A 22,918-nucleotide genomic window follows, 5' to 3' on the forward strand; every position below is an offset into this window, starting at 1 on the left:
CATCCAATGGTCGAGATTTTCTCAGAATACACATATGTAATGAACCCGACCGGACCGGTGAGGATACGTCAGAGGAGGTCTTGTGGGATTTTGTACGGTAACCAGAGAGCCCAGAAAGCAGCGAGAGAACGCAACAGCAGGGAAGTCCGTATGTGGTGCCACTTTTCAGAACCACCTAGAGTTCAGTCTGGACACTGGACCTGCGTCCGATCGCCTGGAGATTCAACCGGTGGCCGCAATTTCAACTCGCCTTGCATTTTGATTTGATAGGTATTGAGGCTATTTGACTGCATTGACGGGATGCAATGAAATACCGTTACGATACAGTTGAAAGATCCAAATAAAGTAAAAAGTGACATAACGTCGGAGCCTTTTACACTCCATGGCCATTATAAAGTGAGGCTGTGGTTGGAGGAGAAGGGCGGAGAGTGAGAGGTGTGGATTGCGGCGGGAGGAGGAGTGGAGCGGCGCTGCTGAGGCGCGCCTCCATTCAGAAGGATGCTGGTGGGAAATGCCTGTCGACAGAGAGGCCGAGATTTGTCAAAAAGCGCTAGAACTCTTATCGGATCTCTGCTCTAAAGGGGAAGTGCAGAACGAGAACTGTTTGGACTTCATTTACTATTTCCGAGACCTCGCAAGACCGCGGTATTCGGAATCAGGTAGGCGGCACAACTCGCGTCTTCAGTCATGTCGTTTAACGGCACATGAATCTCTTTGTTATTGCACTCAGTGGACTTGCGTCCAAAATGCACTCCAGTTGAAACGTTTACAACTGATTTATTTAGTCGACAATAGTTTTCGCATTAGCTACTACACATTCACTTTTTTTGATTTGAGATTGCGCTTTACTACTTAGCTGCATTTTGAAGTAACGCAAGCACATGTATACAACCTGTGGAACGGAGCTGCCCGGTCGGTATAATAATTTGCTTTTCTTTTGGTCAGGCACGTGAAAAGCTGCCACCTGCCCAAATGGCAATGCAGTGGAGAAATGGCAAAGTTGCGGTAGCCTTTACCATTAAACTGCAATTACCATGCATTTCAATGTTTCTATGGTGTAAACTCAGTTCGGAGAATGTTCCTAGTGCATGTCAGCATCACGGCGGCAACGGACTGACTGGTCCAACTTCTAAAACTAGTCAACCTAGAAACGACCTCTCGTTCTCTTACTGTTGGCTACCCGAGGTAACAGAAGAGTATTCTAAGCGAGCAACAACATATTCCGTACAGTATGTGACACGACGATCAGTGCCAAGTTTCATGCTTTCTCTCTCACGCTTTCTCTCTCCGTTTAGACTACTTGACCCATTTATTGCATGTACGTGAACGTTTTTTCTCTTCTATTTTTTTTTTGCTGAGTGGCCCTCAAAGAACAGTACATGGTAATCAAAAACATTTTGCCTATCAGTCAAACATTTCAATGAGTACCATGGATGCCGTATCATTATGGAAAGACAGCATACTTGGTGAAGATTTGTGCAGTTGATTACGGAGTCCTACACAGCGGTGCTCCATGCTTAATAATGGTTGATATTGCACTGTTGTAAGGAAGGTGGGATGCACAGAAAAGAGAAGCAGGATTTTTTTACCACCCACGAGTAGTGTGTTATTCAGGAGCAGCCTGAACATTCATTCTGGCTCCTCTTGAATGATTTGAAGCTGTAGGACATGGGCGATTATTTTCAAGCTTTTCCTGCAGCGAGATGTCACCCCAGACCAAGCTGCTCCATCACACATTATGAGAAATAGCTTTCAGGGCTCTGCCATCACTATTTTTAACAATAACAGTCAAAATGTTTTCTGGCTTAAATGCCTACACAGGCATGACCGATTGCATGAGTACACACACACACACACACACACACACACACACACACACACACACACACACACACACACACACACACACACACACAAACAAACACTTGCAGATAGGCATACACACACATATATGGACAGCTGTTCCTTCTTGGCAGTGGTGGTTGAATGAAACACCGTGGTCTAGTTTCTCTTGAGGAGTCCTGGAGTTATCCCTTAATGAAGACTCACATCTGAGGCATGTCTTCTCTGTCAGACTGAATTTCTTCCCATTATAGGAGTGCAATGGGGAAAGAATAGTAATAAATTGCCATTGGTTAGATCACTGAGGTTCTCAGATAGAATTTTTATGAGTGCAAGCTTGAAGGATTCTGAATAATAGTCATACTGAAGAAGTATTATAATTAGTAGCAATAAATAGTAGAACAAATGCATGTTATACATTTTGCATCTACACTATACACATGCATAGACAAATCTCTTATGTCACCTTATGTATTGACCGGTTGAAAGTCGCTACTGACTGCACAGAAAATGCTTGTAGCAGTGCAGTTCAAATGCTGCTCATCTGCTGTTACATCTCAGATGTGCAGATTACAATCAAATGTACATAATAATAATGCAATATATACTCACATTCAGGATTTTGTGTGTATAAACACAAAATGCCATTTAATAAACCTGACTGGTCGTCTTCTTCTATAAGGAGTAAAATTCTTGGAAGCCTCGCAGGCAATCTAGACTCCAAACTGTAATCCTCTGCTCTCTGTGTATGTGTGTCTGTGTGTATGAGAGACAGAGAGAAAGAGAGATCAATTTCCTTGTCCCCGAACTCCAGATTCCATTCTTTTTCTCCGACTCTATAGAAATGAAAAATTAATGTAGTGATGACTGGCTTATAGGCAGCTAAACATTATTGCATTATAAGCAAATGGAAACCATGTGATGGGTCTTTAGCCACAGTATACGGGCTCTCCTCTCATGGAGGGTTCAGTGTGGAGCACTGTGGTACTGCAAACTGTAATTAGATCATTAGCATGAGAAAGGCTGGGCAAAGAGCAAACAATAATTTTCAAGCTGCTTGAGGTTTTCAATTAGTACATTCTCGTTAGTTCCATATAAATGGATCCTGTGAGTGTGAAAATCCTTGTAGAGACAGAAAAAAACGCAACATTTTGGACAGTCTCCCAAGTAAAGTGCTTCTGAAGTTCTAGGAGTCGGATGTAGGTTAATTTTAGAAAAGGTAGATGTTTGAAGCATAAAATGTATATAAAGTTCTGAGTGTGCTGATCACTTCTTTCTTTTTGAGTCGCCTAACTATTGCTGCTATAGCAACAACTTGCAATACAAACATATTAACATAATGTCCATTAGCATTACAGTGCATTTCAATCGGAAATGGCAAATCCTTATTTCTGGTGTTCAACAAATTGATCAACAAGCCTTCTCTTGGATTCTCCAATGTAAAGCTGATTACAGCTCTTGCAACTAATACATTAGACGACTCCTGCAGTAATGCATGAGGAGAAATGGGTGATTACAATTGATTTTTTAGTGGTTGTGTTAATAAATTTACATGTAGCAAATCTTAAGCTGTTGCAGGCGACGGTAACAACGTTATCTGAATTTATCTCACTGTTGATGAAGTTGTCTCTGATGTTTGTGTCTAGATTGTAGATTAGTGGAGATTTCAAAATCCTAAAGGAATTTGAAGTGTTTAATGTTTAAGTATAATATTATGCACTGTTGTGTTTGTAGGATGATGAGCTCAAAATGAATTCTTGTTGTCAGTTCATCCATTCTCTTAAAAATATGTGGCCATCCCAACACATTTTGATTAAACATGCAAAATTTTGAAGTATGAAAGTATGTTTGGATATTCTTACAAATTTTATTACATGCCAGTCACATTTGCAAATTCATAATTCATTCAAGTGCTTGGTAGTTTGCCAAAAGGACTTTTAATATAGACCTAATATTCAAATGCCACTTTCCCTTATGCTAAATCCCTTATGAACAGCCCCCTTAGCAAACAGCTAATGTTTTCAGTACTGAGAGTCATGTCAAAGACGGGATGTTCTGGTATTTATTACAGTTCATAAAATGTACCTACATGACATGAGGTAGAAACACACAAAAAAATAATACTAAAGCCCGAGGATATCTGGAGGTATGTTTCTGTAAGGCATGGATTAATTGTCTCATACACATGACCTCATAGTGCTTGAAATAGCACTAAAGTTGTGGAACAGTAGCTGGGAGCATGTCTGACCTTCTACTGTGCACACACACTAACACAGAGGCTCACCAGCTCTTACACAATATTACATCTCATCTGGGTTACAACAGTAAGTTCATATCGATGCTTTGCTGTGGCTCACATTTACAAAAGTGCATTTCATTTGCAACCACTTTTTGTACAGACCTCAAAGAACTGAGACTTCTAATACACTCCAACACACTGGCTTCTGTGCAAGGATTATTTATTTACTTGGTACAGTTAATTTTCTGGTTATTAGTATGTAAAAACTAGTTTTTTTGTTGAGTTGTCATTATCCTGGCCTTAAAACACTCCTGAATGTGTGGGTTTTAAAGGTCTTTATTGTTGGATTCTTCAACTACAATGAAACAGTCTCAGAACTCACGGCCAGCAGGCACATAACACTGTTTGCCTCACTTCTCGTCACAGAAGAGAAAAGGGCTGTTTGTAAAGCAAATCCCACAAGTCACTAGCCTGTGTATATTGTAAACTAACATTTAGCAATTATGGAAAAGTGTCTTGATTATATAATTGCGATTTCACTATCACATTAAGCTACAAACTGTTTTAATCTGTAGAGAAGCAAATGTACAGTTATTCCAAATAGGATCACAGTATATGCCTATGTGTGCAGTGTTTAATGTGAGGAACTATAAAGGCCACTTCTCATACCTTTTGGTGTATTTGCTCATTATTTATAGCTTTACACTGGCAAAGTTAATGAAGCCCCCAGGTACTTATGTTCATTGTGCTTGGCTGTGACAGAATATCGCTGAAAATGATGAAAATGCCAAGAGCTATGTGGCCAAAAATTCACCCTGCTAGTTTAGCGGGATTCAGAACATTTGCCTGATTCATGGCTTGATTTTTCAGATGTTTGCAGAATAGTTTTGCCTTCAGTGACTCTCATTCAGTAAGTCAACAATGAATGAGTAAGAACCTGCAGGAAGCAGCTTTAAAAAGGGAATACTCAAACTGTTAAAACTGTTATCCAACAAGGATATTTGACCATAAATCCTGCATAACCCCAGATAATCTGAAGTGCGTCTCGGTGTTACAACCATCAGTTTTTGTCCACTATTTAGTTGACATTGTGATTGATATACACGTTTCTAAATGACTTTGTGAAATACAAAAAAACAACCAACTGAAAACGTTTGTGCTGAAGCAAGGCAAGGCTGCTTATTTCTGTGATTCTAAAATCATCTTGCTATGTTGGTGTGTTTGTCCATGGTTTGAAGCTGCTTTTGTGAAGTGAGCTGGAGGTGACGAAGGGAGCGTGTTCACAGCGCCTGTCGTGACTTCTCGCTTCTCCTCAACACTCCCTCTGTGGCTGTGGAACCTAAAGCACGTGTGGAAGGGCTGGATTATCCACGCGCACGATTTAGTATTTAGTATTTTCCTTCATGCAAATGCTTCAAAACCTTTGGCTTGATAGTATTACATGTTTATTCCAAAACAGACCCAGTTCTCATTTCATTCGTGTATATAAAAAATCACCAGAGTGACAAACATTGAAAGGGATGTAATTTAAAAAAGGAACCACTGTATGAATATGCAGTTTCCATTTGGTTTCTGATTTAAATATTATTCACACTCTGAGTGCAAAACTACTTTAATAACCAATTTGGGGTCTATATTCAAAGTACACACAGATTGCTAGTTCTAACAGGTTTTTCCAAAACTTCAGTCATTTTGACCTGTAAAGAGGGCACATAGGCATACCACAGTGATCCGGGGCAAAGATAAGCCAGACTCCACATAATTAAACCAACTTTGGTAATCTTAATTAAACATGTAACCACTTCTTTTAAGTCAAGGTAGATAGGGTTGTCCTCTGTGCGACTCGGGCCTAATTAACTGATGATTCTGCTTTCAATTAAAGCTCAGGGATTTCAGTAGAGTCACTAGTGGTTAAGAGCTATCAATTTGGTGACAGCATCCACTGTCAAATGGCACCAAGTGGAAAAAAACCCAGCAGGCATACTGGGGAGCAGCAGTGAACTTACACTAACAGAGTGCAGTTTTCTGAAGGGAGCTGGGGAAAGTAATACTTTGTCTTTGGTATGGTAACGACTAATGAAAGTATAATGAAGGTACGATGAAGAACAGATATTATCCAATGATTCTAATAATAAAAACAAATAAAAGACATTCTGTGTAGCCCTGCACTGAAGCTATGCTAATGCTATTTAAGTGACATCAGCCTTCACTTTTTCTGTCTTTGGTATAACTCCCAGGGAAATTTCACAACGCTGTTCTGTTTTATACTGACATTTGGTTCGGTATTCTGTCATCACTCAATCCGCGTAAACCCTTTCTGTCTGTCTCGCACTGCAGATGTGTCAGTGAGCCTGCTGTCGCTGGTAGTGACCGCCTGTGGCCTGGCTTTGTTTGGCGTCTCACTCTTTGTCTCCTGGAAGCTGTGCTGGATTCCATGGCGGGAGCGAGGTCTCTCTCCTGGCACCAAAGAGGGTCAACCAGACCACCCCCTCCCACCCCCTCCGCCCCTACAACCACAGCCCATCTACACAGAGGTGGACACCACCCTCGATCGCCGGAGCCAGCCTCGTGGTTCGGTGGTTAAGGAGTCGACGGTGCCCCCCACGCCAGTCTCCCCACCACCCCCCAGCTCTCCCCCACCAGTTCCGGTGCCTGAAACAGCCCTGAAGATCAGCCACACCTCGCCTGACATCGCCCTAGAGGCGGAGTGCAAGACGGCGGAGAATGGAGTCTATGGAAACAGTCGCATACAGAGGCAAATCACTGATCCATCCTCAACCTGTGTTCGGTCAGTGAGGTTAGACAGAGGCATTTATATTTGTTCTTGCATAAAGTGCCTCAACACCTTCTTAGATGAAGTACGCTCACTAAAAGATCTGTTCTCCTGTTCTCCTTGTAGCCAAACTTCTATCCATCTATATGTTATCTAATGTCTATATGATTCTCCTCCAGATTACAGTGGTGAAGTTCATCAACTCTTGTCCTTTGTCATCTCATTTACAGGCCAGGCTCTATCCGGCGTCATATGAACCAGTCCAATCCTGACTTTATGGTAGCTCAGTTCCAGAGACAAGACTCTCTGACGGGCATGAGCCTCGGGCGTCTCAAACCAGAGTTGTACAAGCAGCGCTCTCTGGACGGAGAGGAGACACGAGCTGGCCGGGGGGGTACCTGCGGCCGCCTCCATTTTGTCCTCAAATATGACTGTGATCTGGAGCAGCTCATCGTCAAGATCCATCGTGCCCAAGACCTTCCTGCAAAGGACTTTTCTGGCACCTCAGACCCCTATGTTAAGATCTATCTTCTGCCCGATCGCAAGACCAAGCACCAGACCAAGGTGCACCGGAAGACTCTGAACCCCGTGTTTGATGAAGTCTTCCTCTTCCCTGTGGCGTATGCTGAGCTTCCAACACGAAAGCTTCACTTCACTGTTTACGATTTTGACCGCTTCTCACGTCATGACATCATTGGACAAGTGGTGGTAGACAACTTCCTGGACCTGGTAGACTTTCCCCGGGAGACCAAGCTGTGTAGGGACATCCATTATGTGTCCTCGGTGAGTAGTCCTCTAATTATGACTTTACTCACTCAAATACCAGAATTTCTATTCTTAGTTAATGTTATTGTCAAATTATTAATTGTTCTATATGTATATGTATCTATATGTAAATTCCTTTCATGTTGATCTTTGACAGAATCAGCATTTTGCACATTTTGCAGTTGCTAAGTTGTCCCTAGGTAAATTCCCCTATGTTGTGGGTTTTCAGTAACGTCAAGTTTAATCAGTTTGGTTACTATGTTGAGATTCACCTCCCATCATGAAATTATCGTTGCAGTCATCAACTCCAGGTGTCACTCGTTTTTAAGAAACTATACAAATATTGCAATGCGAAAATCTGTGAGTACCATTGCATTTCTATGTCTGTCCTTTAATGGGGGATCAACTGGACCTGCTAAATCTGTACGTTCTAGTTCCAGTACATCTTTAGGTCAATTGTCAGGATCTCGGTTTCCACTTTGTGTTATCTTTCCCTGAATACACAGTGAAGATTAGATTTATCAACATCACCTTTAATTCTCATTCACTTACATTAGTATATCATTGTAACACACAGTGACCAAGAATCACTTAGTCGCAAATGTCACTTTTTTCATCAAGTGTTCATCAAGATAGTTTTCCAAATTATGCTGAATGTTATCTTATTATATGATATGCAAAATTCTTGACTTCATAATGCAGGCTAAGGTCATGTAATACTATGACTAATAGCATCTGGCTACTTGATGTTGGCTAACACCAGTGGGGAACCGTCAGGGCCCTCTACGCCCTCTCAGATGGCCTAAAATATTCTTAAAACATAAATATATATAATATAATTTATCCAATTTTATTTGATCTACTTTCAGCTTGACAATCGACATCTAAACAATTACAAAAATATAAGCAAATAAATTATTCACCCGTGTCTATTCAATCTGTGTTGGAAGAGAAGTGGAAGCCTGTGAGCCTGTGTCTCCCCCTATCAGGACTGTGATGCCCGCTGTTCGTTTACAGAGGGCCTGGCAGTTATAATTCAGCGCAATACCAGTTTCAAATGACAGTAAAATTGACCAATCATATCTTCCCTCTTAGTGGGTGGGCTTAACTGTATGATAATTTCCGCCCACTGTCGTTAGCGTACCACCGCTAGCTAGTTTCGATTCATTCCTTTGATGTCCTCGTGCACGTTATTTACATATTCCGCTCCCGAGGAACACGGAACTGTGAACCTTATTTTGTTGGAACCTTATTTTGCTTAAGAAGTTATCTAATACAGATATTATTGTTTATTGCGTTTTAAAAGCTGTACTGTCGTCTCAATTTTTTTATTATTTTTAAATTGCAGTTAATTAGGAGAGAAAACAAATTTTTTTCGGGGGGGGTGGGAGCGGGCCCAGGTTTAATGGTCATGGTTTGCTACTGGCTAACACAATATAAACCAGAGAAAGCTAACATTAACTAACAGTAAGTCCATCTAAACCAAAATAATATTCCACTTTCAATGTTTTAAAGTAGCCAGGATGAATCTGCTTTAACTACCTCAATTATCTAGTTATGTTGTTCTGGAACAGTTATCTGTAGTAGTGGGCCACATATGACAGATTAGGACCTCATCATTCACGGCCCACACAACACAAAGCCACATGAGCCCATCAGGCACCTGAGCCTGTCCTGACCCACACGCCTAAAACCTTCATGGTAATTAATCAACACTCGGGCATGAAAGTCAGAATCAGCCTAGAACTGTCTGCAATCTGAGAAGGTACAAGACAAAATGAAAATCCTGAAATACAAGATTAAACTAACAGCATGTTAAATATTTACATATTTAAGATTAAATAGTATAATTATCCAGAAATTTCATTTGCAGTACATCATATAATTTAGACATGGATATACAAAATTACTGATTTGTAAAAATGTGCTTATATTTTACCAAGGGTTTTACCATCAATGAAACTCTACAAATATATATAAAATGGATGGCAATGATATTTTACAGCTGAAATAAGAGTTATTTGGACATCACATTTATTTTTCCAAGCACGTTCATTTAAAAGCTCCTTTTTAAATGAGCAACCTTTCCATTGATTTTCATGTACTGCATTTGATCCATTTGTTGAGTGTTTGGGTAGAGTGATAGGTTGGTGTGTATTTGGGCATTCTGGGTAGAGTGATAGGTTGCTGTGTATTTGGGCATTCTGGGTAGAGTGATAGGTTGGCGTGTATTTGAGCATTCTGGGCAGAATGAAAGGTTGGTGTGTATTTCGGCATTCTTGGTAGAGTGATAGGTTGGTGTGTATTTGGGCATTCCGGGTAGAGTAATAGGTTGGTGTGTATTTGGGCATTCTGGGTGGAGTGATAGGTTGGTGTGTATTTGGGCATTCTGGGTGGAGTGATAGGTTGGTGTGTATTTGGGCATTCCGGGTAGAGTCGTCTGTCTAATGGACCATTACTCTTTCTCTTCGTCATTTAGTCTAGCTTTTCATTTTCTCCCTCATCCTACAGCTCCTTTCCTGTTTTTCTTTCTTCTTCACCACTTTTTTATGCTGTCTTCTCTAACTTTTTTCTTTATTCTCTTCATTTATGATACACATTTGTTCCTCCCTTCTTCTCTCAAGCATCTTTTTCTGCTCTCGAGTTCAGAAATGTCCCTCTCTTTGTGCTGAACAAGGTGCTTTTTTTCTGATTTATCTCCCACATCTTTTCTTTCTCCGTTTGGTCCTCATTACTCCTCCCTCAATCATTCTTTTTCCTCTGATCCTTCTTACTCTGTATCCATGCTCTCTTTCGCATTGCCTTGTTCTCAATCTTTTTCTTTTCTTGAGCTGCTTCTTTTTGCTTTAGTTTTGCATCCCCCTTTCCCTCCAGCATGTCTTTCAGCCAACTTGTCACGCAATTCCACCTCAAGCCACCTCATTTTTAAAATCACTGGCTCACTTTGAGTAACATTTATTTTGTGGCTACCTGGGTCTTTCTCTGGGTCCATTACATTTGTGTTAAGCCCTTTTGCAGTCTTGCCACACCGGCTATCATGACATGATGCATATGATGTGGAAGGCTTTTCATCCTCCATCACAGGAGAGCAGTGCCTTTGACAAAAGGGCAGTCTTATGCATAGGACTTCTGCATACTGAACAAAGAAAAGATCTCATCTTACACCAGGTGGTTTTTGGATAACCTGAAAGCTTGGTGAAACGTGTTGGCGAGGCATCACCTTCCTTTGGTTTTTGCTGGCATGTCCTGTAGGTCCTTCCTGGCAGGACTCTCCCCATCGAACTGTTGGATTATACAGCGTGTTGGTTGATTTGACTTTATACTTTGGGTAAACTCTTTCTGTGCCATATTTCTCTGCTTTACTTTTGTTCTGTCTTGGCATTTTACAGCTGAATGTTTTGTTTCCCCTGATTTTCTTTTGATGTTACATTGCAGACAGCAGGATTTGCTTCAACATCATTATGCGGCGTCAAATGAGACCAGCAGAAAACATAATGGACTGTTACACTTTCAGAAAGGCATGGCAACAAATTAGCATTTATGAACAAAGTGTGAAAAGAAGCAGCTATACATTTATCAAGGATAATAATAATTCTGCTGGGTTAATAATAAGAATAAGAAGAAAATGGACAAATAGTCAAGCCATCATAGGCTGAATACAGAAAACAATATTATATTTTTTAAAAAAGGTAAATCACAAGCATTTTCTGTGTTGCCCATTTTCTCAGCAGACCCTCTGACTTCTTTGCATATTCTTCATAAGTCCTCTGGAGAGCTGCTCCAGTCTCCTGGTTCTGCTGCAGACTCCTGACCAGCCGTGAGCCCAGACTGCTGTTACATCCTTCACACTCCTTCATTTGTTCATTTTCATTGTCTACATTTTATTCTTCTCTTGCATCCATCTCCAGTCCAGTCTGTCTAACGACAGAGACTCATTTAAAAGTTAGGTCTTTGTTTTTGTAAGATCTTAAGAATACAGCTCGTGAATTAAAATTATTATATTTAATCAAAAAGGTGTTGAGAACGTTGTGATGACATGGAAGCAGCAGGAGGCGAGATGGGAGCTCTTGCGTCTCAGAGAACGGAGCAGTAAGTGCTGTAATAATGGCTCACGGCGTTTAAGCACTAAAATGAGTCCTTAGGAGGCACAGTTAGGGCATGTAGCAGGCTGGCTCTGTCGGGGCAGGCTCAAGGAATACACAGCACCGAACAGCGGGACCTGTGAGTAATTACGGAGAAACTAAATGAAAAGATGCAGGTGAGAATGAGGGGCGTGTCAGTATGGGACTGTTCCGCCAGTAGTTGTATAATTGTTCTGTCAGTGGTTGTATCGTTGTTCCGTCAATAGTTGTGTCTTTGCTGTTACATTTAAAATCCACTCCGCTCAGATCTTAGGCACGACCCAGTATATTTTCACATAGCTAGAAACATTTCCCTTTCACGTGCCACATGTTTACATTTCTCGTGACACACATTTCTTTCACACACTTCACATAAACGGCACAGCTGCCCAAAGGGCTCAGCATTACATGAAACACAAAGTTGCCACATACCTCACGATTTCATCAGTACATCACGGGTTTCCCTGTATAACATCAAACAATATTTGTTAACAAATCATTTACAAATCAACTTCTTATTAATAGTATACTATTGTTTCAAATTAGTAAATTAAATGTTTCGCTTAGTAGTGAAGTTGTAAAATTTATAATACCTACTGCAAAATAAAAGCACTAAAACAATTATTTTAGTACGCCTGTAACTTTTCTCTTTTTGTTAGTCAAAAATGTTTTAATGTCATGTTATGTTAGTCATAATTGTTATTTAAATGTCTTGCTAAATTAGCCATTAACATGCCTTTAGGGCGTGTGTGAGTCAGAGCAATCACATGACCAGACGCTGTTCCATAGAGAAGGGTTAACCATTGCAAATGCAATTACAAGAAATTACACTGGAGCTCCTTTCATGTTGTTTTACTAATGACAAATACAGTAGATTGTATAGAGAGAACATACATCCGAGTTGAAAGGAATCCACTGAACTAATTTTTCTGCGCTCCTGTGTTTTCATTTCAGAGAATAGTTTGAAGTTCAGTTTTCCTGCAGTTTCTATAGTTTCTTAGTTGTATGTTATTTGACTGCTGATACTTGGCACAGTTGCAAAGTTAAAAAGAACTCAGACCTACAGAATAAATGTGAACCCTGCCCCAGGCTCGTTTTCTTCTCTTTCCTCCTGCGTTAGCCTCTTTTTTATCCTATTTGCTTATTCTTGACAATTATTTGTGCATCACCTCATCAATCTCTCACCTGGCCTTCTGATGTTCTCTCTTATCTTGTCTTTTCTACCTGCAGGTTGTCTTCTGTGTTAAATGGGTCCGTTGTCATGCTGTTTGTAAGGTGGATAAGGTTGTTAGGGTGGCGGTTGTCTTAGTCAGACTGGATTAGTGCTTCTCCCAGATGTTCTTCAAAAGTACGATTTCTTCTCCAGACTGCTTCTTATGGACAACATTTCTGTTTTCATAATTGTACATGGATCAGTTCAGTCAAAACAAAAGAGATTTCCTTTTCAAGAGATAAAGGTCAAAACATCTATTGTGTCCTTAAGTAGAGCAATCTAATGCCAATTGGTATAATTGGTCATCACTTTTTAAGAGCTCCCATGTCACTTCTCACCTTTCACTTTTCACCTTTGTTTAGTGCAGGGGTCGGCAACCTATGGCACGCGTGCCACCGTTGGCACGCCAAGGCATAATAACTGGCACACAACACGCTGGACCAGCATCAGCAAAAAAAATTAATAATAAAAAATCTCAGGCAGAGAGCACGATCCTCCAATCGAAATCGCTCCTCAACACTCTGCACTCGGCTCCCGCCACAGACCTATGTTTAAATTTGTTTAAATAACCCTTACGGCCGCACGGTGCTGCGTGTGACTTAATCCCTGAGTCAAGGCTGGATTATTTATTATGGATTATACTTTCGCGAGTGACCGTAGCGCGACTCCGCACACCTCGTGCGAACCCGCGCGAATGGTGGAGGCATTTATACTTTCTGCGTCACATTCTTTGCAGTGTTGTCCGAAACAATATGTGGCAGTATAAAGAAACACCCCTCAAAAACAGGGGAAGGAACATTTACCTGATGAAAATTAATGTTGCATTGTGTTCCAGGTTTGCTGGAATTTAGGCTAGTGAGGGCAGCCCTGTTCTTAATCAGAATGTAGACAGCATGACTGTTCGTACGCAACATGCAAACCCCCCCCCCCCCCCCCCCCCAAATTTTATTTGTTGATAGTGGCACACTCATTGACTAGAAATGTTAAAGTTGGCACTCCATGTCTCAAAGGTTGCCGACCCCTGGTTTAGTGCATATGTGAAGAAGAAAGAAGCCAAGGCAACACACATGTATTTGAACCTTTTGCTGTTGATATGTATACAAAGCTGTTGCTTGATTACTGTTTATATACTCCTGCAAGTGTTTACTGTAATGACAAGGTACAAGAAATATATAAAATAGTCAAGCGTTCTCCAGCAGACCTCATACTGGCGTATGGCTCTTTCCCAAGCTCCAACACGCTCTTTAGAAACACGGAGGCGCCAACGCAGCTTCTGTCTCCGCGAGTCAGAGGACGACTACATAACCTCTCTCAATTTAGCCCTTAATCTCTTTGTTGGAGGCAGAGGTGGATAAAGTTTCATCATGTATTTAATGAAACTGAAAGCTGACCAAACACCTGTATGTGCTCACTGACCCTACAGGTTGACATGTGCTCACTGACCTTACAGACTGACATGTGCTCACTGACCCTACAGACTGACATGTGCTCACTGACCCTGCAGGGTGACGTGTGCTCACTGACCCTTTAGACTGACATGTGCTCACTGACCCTACAGGCTGACATGTGCTCACTGACCCTACAGACTGACGTCCTCACTAACCCTACAGACTGACGTGTGCTCACTGACCCTACAGACTGACATGTGCTCACTGACCCTACAGACTGACGTGTGCTCACTGACCCTGCAGACTGACGTGTGCTCACTGACCCTGCAGACTGACATGTGCTCACTGACCCTACAGACTGACATGTGCTCACTGACCCTACAGACTGACATGTGCTCACTGACCCTACAGACTGACATGTGCTCACTGACCCTACAGACTGACATGTGCTCACTGACCCTACAGACTGACGTCCTCACTAACCCTACAGACTGACGTGTGCTCACTGACCCTACAGACTGACATGTGCAGGCCTCGTCCGTGGTTCTTCTACTGCTCGTGACCTTTATCTAATTAGCATCCAGAATTCATTATTCATCAGTGACTCGGAGTGCAGAAAAAAAAAAAAAACCTAACACATCTATTGTGCAACAGATCTATCAGTCAATAGTATGGATCAAGATAAATGCAGATTTGTATGAGGAATTTTAATTATGCCTCTGCTGCTTTTCCAAGAGATGTCACACTCCTCTCAGCTGAATTAAAGTAATCATTTCTTTCCTTGACAAAGACTCTGGTAATTTAAATGTCACATTCCCAGCCACTTTAGTGACATTTCTAGCTGAAGTTCTGCCAAATGCCTTGATTGACTCAGCATATCTGGATTGGAGTGAAGCGATTCACGATAATTAGCACAAAACAAATTCTCACAAATTCTGACTTTGTGGTTTCTTGCAGTAGAAGCAAAGGACTGACAGATCCTGTATTTACATGTTTTCATCCACCTAAATCCCAAAGGTGGTCCTACTTCAGATGTGTAACACAGCCACATACTATTACCTGCATAGTCATACTATGAATCAATTTGAACTGGTGGCCATTTTATAGTCATGATTGCTGTTTCATATATAAATTTGGATCCACAAGCCACAGGTGCATCCTAGAATGAAATGCATATTTGAACATTATGGCCAGGATACTACAGATATAAATTGGCAATACATTGCTTTAGGTGGAAATTGAGCATTAAGTCACAGTTTGTGACATTTTGTCATAAGGCCCATAAGCACTGCATACTCGTATTCCAATACCGTAGGGCTGAAATAATGACGGTGCCTGTTAGTATGAGATAACCGTGGCCTCTGTGAATGCCTCATTTTAGACAGTTTGAGACCTCCCGACCTCACAATAAAATGGAAGTTTAAATGTCAGTCTGTGCCCTCGATTTCAGCATATCAAAACAAATCAAACATAATGTGGCCATGAAATTGCAGTGCTCTAGATTGGCCTGAGCTTGAAGGCCACCAACAGGCTATTTTTATCCACCTTTATATGCAGATTGTTTGAGGCACAAAACATATTGATATTTCCTATGGCTCGCTAGCCTTGGGAGAGCATCATTAGATTACATGGACCTGTACATCTCAAGCTGTGGAGCATTGTCACTTAGGTCTTGGGAGTTGTACTGCACCACAGAGATAATTTTGTGAATGCAATAATGTGTTTATTATATAATCCGGAGTACAGGAACTGTCAAGTTCCAATGGGTTGAATTAGTAGCCAAAAAACTGTGAAACGCATCGCAGTGGATGTTTTAGTTGCGTGGTTGTTACAGTCTGGGACATACTGATCTTAGCACACCAACAGGGTGACCTTTTCCTCTGGAAGAAGTTTTGCTCCCTGCTAAGTGGGCCCTGCGATTAACAACAGGGCACAGCTTTCTAATCTCACCCCATTTTTGCAGCCTTTACCTCCTTGGGTCTTTTCACCCCAGGAAAATAAGAATTAAGATATGATTGGTAAATGTCAGAAGAGAATATATTGTCTGGCTTAGACATGCAGCCCCTAGGATAAACAAAATTGCCACAGATACACACAAATATGCTTTCTCTGCATCCCTCCCCCTCTCTCTCTCGCTCTCTTTTTCTCTCTCTTGCACTCTATCACTATCATTCCCTCTTTCTTTTAACTTTTCGAAAATGAATTAGGAATGTTTTCCAACATCACAGTCCAAAGACCCTCTGAAGATCAAGGACTCTGGTCATCATATCTGCTAGGATTATCTTACCAGTGCTTTTACAAAGTTACATATCTGGCTCAGGAAGCCTTCTGCATGTCTATCCACAAGACATAAATTCCAACATTATGCTGCAGAGATGTCTGTGTCTGTGGCCTGCAGAAATGTAGTGGTGTTACTCAGACATTGTTGCCAAATGATATTTAGGACTTTGAGTCTTATGAATTCTTAATAGCTAGCTTGATAACTACATATCAAGTGCCTTGTAAAAAAAGCTATCATTGTGAAACACAGATGAATAAGTGTGAGAAAACCTGGGTGTATTTTCACAGGCGAGGTATTTTGAGAGCAAGTGTTAATCTGGCTGTTAATTTCTAAAATGGAAACTGATGCTACTGTTGAAATGATGTGTAGGAATCTACCTTGAGTTTTATTCACTTTTTGTATAATGGCTAGGAATTCTGTGTTTCAGTGCATATGCAAGGATTAATAAAAAGTATCATATAGAAAATGCTCAGGTTTGCAACACTATGCAATAATCTTTGCATGTTCTCATTGCACAACTTCAAGAGTGAAACACGAGAGCTGTAACATGAGAACATTTCTAACTCTGTTGACAGGACAATGTGGACCTGGGGGATCTGATGTTTTCCTTGTGCTACCTGCCCACTGCTGGTCGCCTCACCATCACAATGATAAAAGCACGCAACCTTAAAGCCATGGACATCACTGGAGCATCAGGTACAGCCGCAGAGAATATGTTCCACGTCATTCTCTTCTGAAGATATGTTTTAAGAACGCTGTTGTCATTTTAGGAGTGCTATCTTCATTTCAGAGGTCTGTGAGGACAAAAGATAAAAAACCTCAGAGACATTAATGCAAGTATCATTCAAACCCAAATGAATTCATACTGACTTTTGATATGAACAAGCATTCATTTTTCAAATTTATGAATTTGACTTTCCCTATACTGTAGTTCATGATAGCAGCCAGTGAACAAAGCATATCAACTTCCAGAGCAGATAGTAGAATCTTATGGAAGAGATGTATGCTTGCATCACATACCCTAGACCTCATTATCTGAGAAGACCTAAAAATCAATTTGCCTTGTGCAGTAGCCTCAGATTATAATTCTCTAATCAATGAAACCGGCTTTAGATCAGTTTTCTTTACATGGAAGGAACACTACAAATCTAAATATTACAACCAGCTCAATGTAATGATATCACAGGTTTACAATATGCAGAAAGAGACATACGCTATTTTGCCTTATTCTAATTTCCTGGCCTGTTTTACAGATCCATATGTGAAGGTTTCTTTAATGTGTGAAGGGAGGCGATTAAAAAAGAGGAAAACGTCCACCAAAAGGAACACACTGAACCCTGTTTATAACGAGGCTATAGTGTTTGATGTCCCACCAGAGAACATTGATCAAATTAGCCTTTTAATAGCTGTGATGGACTACGATCGGTGAGTCACAACCTCTTGCTATTATGATCAATATGTCTCACATAAGCAACATAGGCTTTTTTCTTAGAGACTTTTATAAGAACTCAGTCCTTTGCGAGGAAGATTATTGAATTCCATACTTCTGACTCTGTGCCAGACAAAAGCTGTCGTTCGTGCGCAGTAAAGAGTGTTTGTGCTTGGCGCGTCTCACAGTGTAGGCCACAATGAGGTTATAGGTGTGTGTCGGGTGGGCAACGACGCAGAGAGTTTGGGCAGAGACCACTGGAACGAGATGCTAACGTATCCACGGAAACCCATCGCTCGATGGCATCCTCTTGTTGAGGTAAGATTGTCTTGGGCATCAGAACTAGAAATACAACTGAACAAAATAGGACATTATGTGGATAAATGTTTTTATATGGGTAATTTCATTCACGAGTGTGTAATCAAATTACCTTTCATGACCATATAAATCATGTTCAAGTCCACATAATGCACTCATTCATTCATTCATTCAACCATTTATTCATTTGTGGAAGAGTTTCTGGAAGCCAGTGCACTTTGTATTTCCATTAGTATATAGTTTTTCTTTTCTTTTTGTTTAGTGGCTTTACATTTGAGTGAGGGTGTCACTTTATTTAGTGAGTTTGTCCAGTTACTGGAGGACGTGAGAGGACTCAGGCTGTGGTTGTGAACCTGGTGCTCCCACAAACAAAAACAAGGCAATAATGATGTAGTAGCAAGACCATAGTTGTGACCTCTGCACTTTTCCTAGAAGAACAGTTCAGAACATCATGGAGAATGGGTGTGTACTAAATAAATAATAATGATAAAACTATGGTTCTGCCAAGCTTTGGGAAAGTGAAGCGACAAGCCGGATGGTGGGAGGGAGGGAGGGAGGGAGGGGGAGAGAGAGAGAGAGAGAGAGAGAGAGAGAGAGAGAGAGAGAGAGAGAGAGAGAGAGAGAGAGAGAGAGAGAGAGAGAGAGAGAGAGAGAGAGAGAGAGAGAGAGAGAGAGAGAGAGAGAGACATTAACACAGATAGGGGACAGGCAGATAGAGGCAGAGAGATGTTATAAAGAATAAAAAGAAGTAGGGGGATGTAACTCTATGTGGTGTCTCTCAGTCACTCAGTCCTCCTGCGTTTTCGAACTGTGGCCTGAACTGTAAAGGGAGCTCATTTATTATTTAGCAGTTTTCATCTCATGCCATTTGAGTGAAGGTTATAATGCCTGCACAAACCCCATTTATCTCTCTAAACACATATTCAGAATGCCATCAGTTTGCACACTATGTCCACCTCCTGTCAGTGAACCTGCACCACTGTTTGAACTCGCACAAAAAATTGTATTCCTGGCAGTGACAAAGAAATTAAGAAATAAAAGTAGTAATTATTGTTATTAATTTATTAATCTTAAAGAACAGCACACAGCACAGAGAAGGCAGTGTTCTGATTCCTGTTTGTTCCAGTAACAGTCTGTATAATATTTTAATAAGGCTATTTTGGGCTCTTGTGTTGCACACCAGGCAGAAAGTACACAGAATTTCTCTCACAACAGATGGTTTTCAGGCTGGGGTGGAAAAGTGCACTGTGTAATCCAAGCACCATGTTTGATTTCCATAATACAGAAGTGGCAGTTTACTCTCAGTTCAAAACCTGCTTTCTGCTTCTGATTTGAAAGCTTAATACTATATCACTGTATGCCTTATATGCATCTTTCATTTAATATATGATTAAAGTTTTAGATTAAAAACACTGGATTCATGTATCTGCATCTTCATTTTGACAACAGCCGTAAGGTAAGCCCATTCCTGAATAACATCTCCTGCTCCTCTGTATTCTGCAGTATCAGGGGTCTGGTGGGGGAAGCCAGACTGGATCCTGTAACTCCCTCAAGACTCCTCCCTCCCCTTAGAACAAGGCCAGCCTCCGTCAGCACACGGGGAGAGAAGCTCCGCCCTGGGAGCTAAGAGGCCAGACCCAGGGCTGCTGAGATCCAGCTGTGTGTTTCTCATGAAGACACTGGAACACCATTCTCTTGAACCTGGTCCTCTGGAGGCCCTTCCTTGCATGGGAACACTGATTGTTTCAGCTGCATGTTGAGTGGTCACATACTGTACGGTTCCATTATACAAAATATGGTGATATGAAAAGAACACAAGGTTTTTTTTTTGTTGTTGTTTTTACCTCCCCTCACACACACACCCCACCTCCCCACCTACAATTTTGAAGTAGCCAGATCAAAGCCTAACAAGTCCCTCCCCTAAGGCACAGCCACCAATCAGGAAGGGTGAAGGCTAGTGCATGTGTCATCCGATGCACATGCGGCCTGCTGTTGCTCTCTGACCCACTGGCCCAACAGCGGGCTCCTTTATGCACACATCTGAGTAACTGGTACATCCCTTTAGTGACCAGGAGAGTGGTGCTGTTGTGCCCAGTCCTCTCAGAGTGATGAACTCAGTACAACAGGGGGTTCAACCTTGAGTTCACTTTGCACTGGAGTGCTTTTAAAGAATAAGTCTCTCGAAGACTAAAAGAGTTATGAGTCACAAGAAGCGTCTGTATGGGTGTCTGTAGGTTTGATTTGACAATGTCTCTCTTTTATAAACATAGTCTTGGTTCGTGTTTTTAACTGGATATTGTAATGTATGTTATTGTGTTATTTGTAGATCTTGAGGTCATGTTTTTCTCCTACATCCTTCCTTTTTTACTCAAAAGTGCATGAATGTGTTTTGGTGAGGTACAGTCTAAAGCGTTTTTGTCATGAAATAATGTGTGAATTCTGTCATGAAATGTTTCCATTTGCTGATGGGTTACTTATAAACTTTAAAAATAAAATGTTATTTCATGATATTAAACACTCATTTCTTAAAAACAATTGTGAATTTTTGAGTTTCAGTGAACTGATCTGATCAGTTTTAACTTTTAAACTGGTTATATCACCTTTTAGTTTAACCACTGGTCATATTTCCTTTGGTCCACTGGTCACGTTTTCCATGTTTACGGTACAGAAATACATAAAACATGTTTAAAACCTGAGGAGCTTAAAGAGATTAGAATATAACTAAAGGTAATTGTCATTCTAAGAATGCTAGACATGCAAAAGTGACCTGGTCTTCCATTGCAAAATAACCAAAATTAGATACATTTGGGATTCTGCATGCAAATTTCCACATTTACTAAATTGTTCAGTGTAGTCATTTTATGCTGGTGAAAATGAAGCATATGAAATATTCTCCATCATACGCGCCCATGTCCTTAAAGCACAGATTTACCCATCAGACATTGTGAAGAGCAACTAAACATGCACCATACTGACACTAGTTACCTTAATCACTCACTGACCTGTGAGCATGTTTCTGGGATATAAAAGATATTGTGATCCACGCAGAATTACGCAAGAGCAATTTAAGACTTGGAAAACAGAGTTCACTGTGTGTTCTGGTCTTTTAGTATATGTGTGAATAATAAATTAATCCTGCTGGTTTAATCATTGAAATATTTAGTTCAACTAGCTGCATATTTAATCTTAGATGCAAAGGAGGCTGAGAAAGCATTATAGCCTACCTGAACTAACCTAATGAGTTTAGCCTAAGAACGACACTGTAAAACTCTGAAAAGAGCTCAGATCTACTCACTCGCATTTGCTCAGAAGCCACCGCCGCCTCTGCATGGTTAAATGGTTAAATGACAGGAACAAGTCGTTCCATTCTTGTGTTAAGCGGTCAGGTAAATTTCACCTTTCCCAAAAACAGCACAAGGCTGTTAGCTGCCTGCAGGCCACAGATGAGCTGAGCAGTGCTGCTCTGATCCCGCCGTAAGGTGGTACTGTGTAGCGGGCGAACCTTTCGCTCGGAGGAACAGCCCGCTTTGCGCAGACACCCCGCGGGAAGAGAGAGAGCCGCTTGGCCACGGCTGCCTTGTCTCTGCCTGTGCACGTCGGCTCGGTTTGGCTGGGCATTGATCGTAAGCGCTGATAGAGTGGAGCTCTGGGAAATCAGAGTAGCAGGACAGCATGACATAAGATGAGAAAGAGGTCAGGAATAGAATAAACGCATGAACCATAGCCAACACTATTGCACTATAATACAATGAATACAGTATTATACTGAATGTATTATCAGAATAAATTATTTACCAAATGGAACATTTGATTTTTTTGTTCTGTGGTAGCAACACACTCCTGTATCTCACCTTCTGGATCAGGTAGAGCAAGGTGCTAGCAACACCAAGGCAATGGGGTCAGTGCACAGGGACCCTACAAGCTGTCACACTGATACGTTGCTCTGGATAAAAGCACAATACTATCACCCCATGTTCAGCATGGGCCTAAATCTATTTCCAGTGCTTATTTAATTTACTTCATACCACAATCTAAATTGTACAGACTGCCTACTGTTTAGTATTAATAAAAATGAATCATAGCTCACAGAATTACCCGTGGCGAAGAGCTTGTTTTAGTACACGGTTTGTCCAAGCCTGAGAGATGCCTGAACAGTTAGCATTAACAGACATGACTTCAAGTCCTAGAATAAACTGCAGGGAACAAATGTAAAAATACCCACCCCCACATGCATGCTTGTGCAGGTCAGAGCGTTATTAAAACTAACACCTGCATTCCTATGCAAAAATTAAACCATTATGCACCTTTTACATCCCTCTCTCCTCTCAGATATGGTCAGGTCCCAGCTAATAAATAAATAAATACATACATACATGAATGCAATTGTCCAGAAAGCTGTTAAAGCAGTGTTGAGAGTTTGTTAGCAGTGTGTGTCTAGGCATGTAGCAGTGACATTTTGCACATCACTTGGGAAATGAGAGTGGCCCACGTCTGTTGTCCAGAATGACACACAGCCTGTCACTGCAGCTGTAAGAGGCCAGGGGCAGGC

General features: G+C 41.1%; 1 protein-coding gene across 2 annotated transcripts; it reads left to right on the forward strand.

Annotated features, from left to right (window-relative positions):
* Positions 1-88: 88 nt before the first annotated feature.
* syt9a (synaptotagmin IXa) lies at positions 89-20,877 on the forward strand. 2 transcript variants are annotated; one of them, XM_076992511.1, is made up of 7 exons: positions 89-659; positions 6,419-6,878; positions 7,085-7,637; positions 17,198-17,318; positions 17,876-18,047; positions 18,240-18,369; positions 19,873-20,877. In XM_076992511.1, the coding sequence occupies exons 1-7, from the start codon at positions 512-514 to the stop codon at positions 19,939-19,941; spliced, it is 1,653 nt and encodes a 550-aa protein (XP_076848626.1). In that variant the 5' UTR covers positions 89-511; the 3' UTR covers positions 19,942-20,877. The 2 variants fall into 2 exon arrangements, with proteins under 2 accessions (XP_076848626.1, XP_076848627.1); XM_076992512.1 differs by having other exon boundaries at positions 6,419-6,869.
* Positions 20,878-22,918: the final 2,041 nt, after the last annotated feature.

The sequence above is a fragment of the Brachyhypopomus gauderio genome, chromosome 2, assembly GCF_052324685.1.
Source record: "Brachyhypopomus gauderio isolate BG-103 chromosome 2, BGAUD_0.2, whole genome shotgun sequence".
NCBI lineage: Eukaryota > Metazoa > Chordata > Actinopteri > Gymnotiformes > Hypopomidae > Brachyhypopomus > Brachyhypopomus gauderio.